A 3,718-nucleotide genomic window follows, 5' to 3' on the forward strand; every position below is an offset into this window, starting at 1 on the left:
GGGTGGCGGTCAGCCCGGACGTTTGAGGCGCCCGTCTGGATTGTTTTTTTTTTATAGGTTAGTGACTCTGAGTTGCCGCCCGGACGTTTGAGGTTGTGCCCGGCTGTAGGCTCTTACCACTTTGGTTTTCGTATTTTCAAAACAAATATGAATGCGAATACGGATGTTACCTGATGCGGATGAGGATCTGATGTTACTCCAATACATATCGGATGTTTAGTCAGATTCGAAATGGGTACGTATAACATCAGCATATATTAGTTAAAGAAAATAAATAGCTACTCCCTCCGTTCGTAAATATAAGTCTTTGTAGAGATTTCACTATAAACCACATACGGATGTATATAGATGCATTTTGAGTGTAGGTAGTGAAATATCTACAAAGACTTATATTTAAGAACCGAGGGAATACAAGATAGTACAAAATAATCAACATGCAACATATAATAAGTTAATAATAGACAGATTTATGAATAAACACTACTGTCATGCATATTAATTCCTAAGTTTTATCATACAAAAAGTAACTTTTGACAATTTATTAGGCTTTTATGTTGGATAATTGACATGTTAGGGTTAGAATTCCCTAATTCAGATACAGATATATCCACTTACACATTAATATTTAAGTCAAATTCTCTTATCATATTTGTATTTGTAAAACAAACACAGATATCTTGTACTTCCATTTCTATTCCAGTTTCAGTTTCAGATGTTTCAGATATGAAGGCATTCAATGCAAAGAAAAAAAGATACAAATAGACATTTCCTCAAATACAAATATCAGATATTTTGGATTATGCCCTACCATTTTCCACCCCTACATATCAGTGTTGATCAAAGTATGCCGTAAGATCACATTCATGGAACCAAGTAGTATAACCATTGGTATCACCGTACCAGCATCAATGCAATTTTACAGTGCTGATAAGCTCAAGATTACCTCTAGTGATCAAATCACAGATCCATGGACAAAACAATATCAGTTATGATGGGGTACATAGGGCTGGGAATGGAACATTTAAAGACACGATTTGAGAATGAGGGCAACCAAAAGAGGCATGTAATTTGATGCAAAATTCCACCAACATATCAGACGAAACTCGCGTACATGACAAAACCGGTCCACTGGCACAAATAAGGTAGGTCAGAGTTCTTGAAAGGGGAGGTCTCTAATGGCGCCGCTTAACTTATAACCCTTCACAACAGTAAACACGCATCAAAATCACGACTCTGCCTTTTTCTCTTCAGCGGCCTCTTCAAATGTCTCTCCAGGGACAAGCTCAGGAACATCATCATCGTCGTCAGCCTGAGCAGCACCTGCACTGGCACCAGCCTCGATGCCAGCAGCACCACCAGGGACCTGCTTTTGGAATTGCTCTGCAAGCCTCCGCAGGTTGTCCAAGTTGTCAGGACCTGAACACAAGGAACGGTTAAAAAAGGCAAGGGGGCAACACTCACTAGTTTTGTAGTGTATATCATTTCACTGTAAACTTTGAATTGGATATGTAGGGGTATTTATGAAAACTGAATATAGAGACATACCAAGTTGATTGATAATTGATGGCAGCAGATCTTGCAGTTCTGTCAAGATTAGGAAAAGTTAGAATAAGAATACTGTTACACAAGCATCAGAAAAGAAACTAATCTAGGGACAACGTTCAACTATTCCAATGGACAAAAGACATGTGTACAACATACAAAATAGCTGCGAATTTGTAAGTGGGTAAAAGAACATGAATGAGGTAGAAAACCAAACAAAATGACCAAGGGCAAACAACATCAAAGACATGTTAATGGAAGAAGCATACTCTTTGTCTGTGGAGTTCCACTGACTACCCATGTATTAGCACCAATTGAAGCTTGCACTGCAAGGAAACCAAGAAACGGATGTAAGGAAGTGGAAAACTTATCTTGTAGAACTGAGTTTTATTGTAAAGGGGTATCACCTTTAGGATTCAGAAACTGAATAACCACATCATCCTTAAAGATGTTGACCTCTTCGATACCAGGAATGGTGTTCACTCCTACTCTTTTCAGGGTACTCTGGAGCCTTTTGTCATCTGTAGTTGTGGTCTTGTGTACAGCCTTCTTCTTCCTACACCAACACAGAGACCATATTTAGCATGGTCACGGGATTCCAAATTCACTATCATCCCACAAGTATAAATATCATACCTAAACATAACATAGTAATAAATCTTAACATGACACGAGAATAATAGTAACGTGTGTAGCACTGTTTCCACATATACGCCAAAATGCAGATGTTTAAGCACAACACAAACTTATGTGCCAACATACAAAAAAAATAGTTAAAAGTGCATCATAGATACATATATGAAAAGAATAAGCACCTGCGCATGCTACCCTTCCCCCCGGTGCGCACGGCACCTGCCATCTTCTTGAGCTTTTCAACATTCATCTGCATGAGAGACAAATAAGATCACTACATGTTTCTTTCAGTTATGCAAGAGACAGGCTAACCTAACAAGTAACACCAAAGACAAGATACATTCACAAACAACAACAGAGTAGAGGCCCGCATAAGAACAAAAAGCATGAAGATCAATAACTAACATGACTGGATGCAACTGCACATAGACAGGAAATAACCTCGACCATATCACGTTCAAACAAGTAACTAATGTTTCCTAACTAATCACCCATACAAAGACAGTTGACATGGCAAAACCAGACCAATGTTAGTCGCTTCTGGCTCATGTCTGCTGAGCCACTAATCGAAGATACTACTACTAGCAAAATGGCTTGACACTACAGCCGACTGTGCTGGAACAAATTGTCCACTGCTCTGATATTTGTCATGATAACGATATAAAAGCTAGTGATAACCATCGAATGTAAACCTATCCACCCATTTCTGAGCTTAGACTTCAATAAAAAACATACTGATAAAGCTCTGCCCACGACGAGACCGGGACCAAGCAAAGCCCACCTCTCGTATGATACCGCAAATACCTTCCGTAAATGAAATCACTACTACCAAGTAGCATACGTGCTACACAGAACACAGCGCAAGCGCCGCTTCCAGATTCGATCGCAAGCACATCAACGAAACCAGACCAACCGCTCGAGCCGCATCGCGCGAGCCGAATCTCGCGAAGGCGCGTGAACCTACCTAAGTCAGCAAAAAGTACAGATCCAATCGCTCCTGGAGCAAACAGAACCGCGCTGATGCTTGATGCTAAGATATTGTATTACCGCTAGCGGTAGCCGGGGGCAGCTCACCTTGGCTGGGGGAGGAGCGGAAGCCGCGGCGAGGGCGCCGGCGGCGGCGCGAGGGGGGGGGGGGGGAGAGGATAGGAGCGGGAGAGACCAGGAGTGGGGGAACGGATAGGGGTCGGGACGGGAGGCTGGGTTGCTCGGTGCGAGCCCTCTTTTAGTTTTAGGGTTTTAACCCCAGGAGAATCATCGCCGTGCGATCCTCGATGCACGGCTGCGGTGCTTGTAATGGAGGGTTTGCGCTCGGTGTTCGGGTGATCGGGTGCGTGCGTGTGTTGCGGCTCCGTTGTGCATGTGTTCGGGTAGGCAGTGTGGCCAGTTGAGAAATGCACGCGCGCGGTAGCACGTAATTACGAAAAATGTCTCTAGGAATCGATTCATACTCTCTGTCTTATTTGCTAGTACTCCCTCCGATCCAAAATAAATGTAACAATTTTAAATTGTGGGATTAATTCAAAACTGCGACATTTCTTAT

The 3,718-nt window shown here is 42.2% G+C and overlaps 1 protein-coding gene across 2 annotated transcripts; it reads right to left on the reverse strand.

The window, feature by feature from the left end:
* Positions 1 to 914: 914 nt before the first annotated feature.
* LOC123121764 (basic transcription factor 3) lies at positions 915 to 3,450 on the reverse strand. Of its 2 annotated transcripts, none has more exons than XM_044541811.1 (6): positions 3,250 to 3,450; positions 2,358 to 2,425; positions 1,950 to 2,098; positions 1,812 to 1,868; positions 1,546 to 1,584; positions 915 to 1,416 (listed from the first exon to the last, which is right to left on the reverse strand). In XM_044541811.1, exons 2-6 carry the CDS (start codon positions 2,423 to 2,425, stop codon positions 1,226 to 1,228), a joined length of 504 nt encoding a protein of 167 aa, XP_044397746.1. In that variant the 5' UTR covers positions 3,250 to 3,450; the 3' UTR covers positions 915 to 1,225. The 2 variants fall into 2 exon arrangements, with proteins under 2 accessions (XP_044397746.1, XP_044397755.1); XM_044541820.1 differs by having other exon boundaries at positions 3,140 to 3,293.
* Positions 3,451 to 3,718: the final 268 nt, after the last annotated feature.

This window comes from Triticum aestivum, chromosome 1B (assembly GCF_018294505.1).
Source record: "Triticum aestivum cultivar Chinese Spring chromosome 1B, IWGSC CS RefSeq v2.1, whole genome shotgun sequence".
NCBI classification, from domain to species: domain Eukaryota; kingdom Viridiplantae; phylum Streptophyta; class Magnoliopsida; order Poales; family Poaceae; genus Triticum; species Triticum aestivum.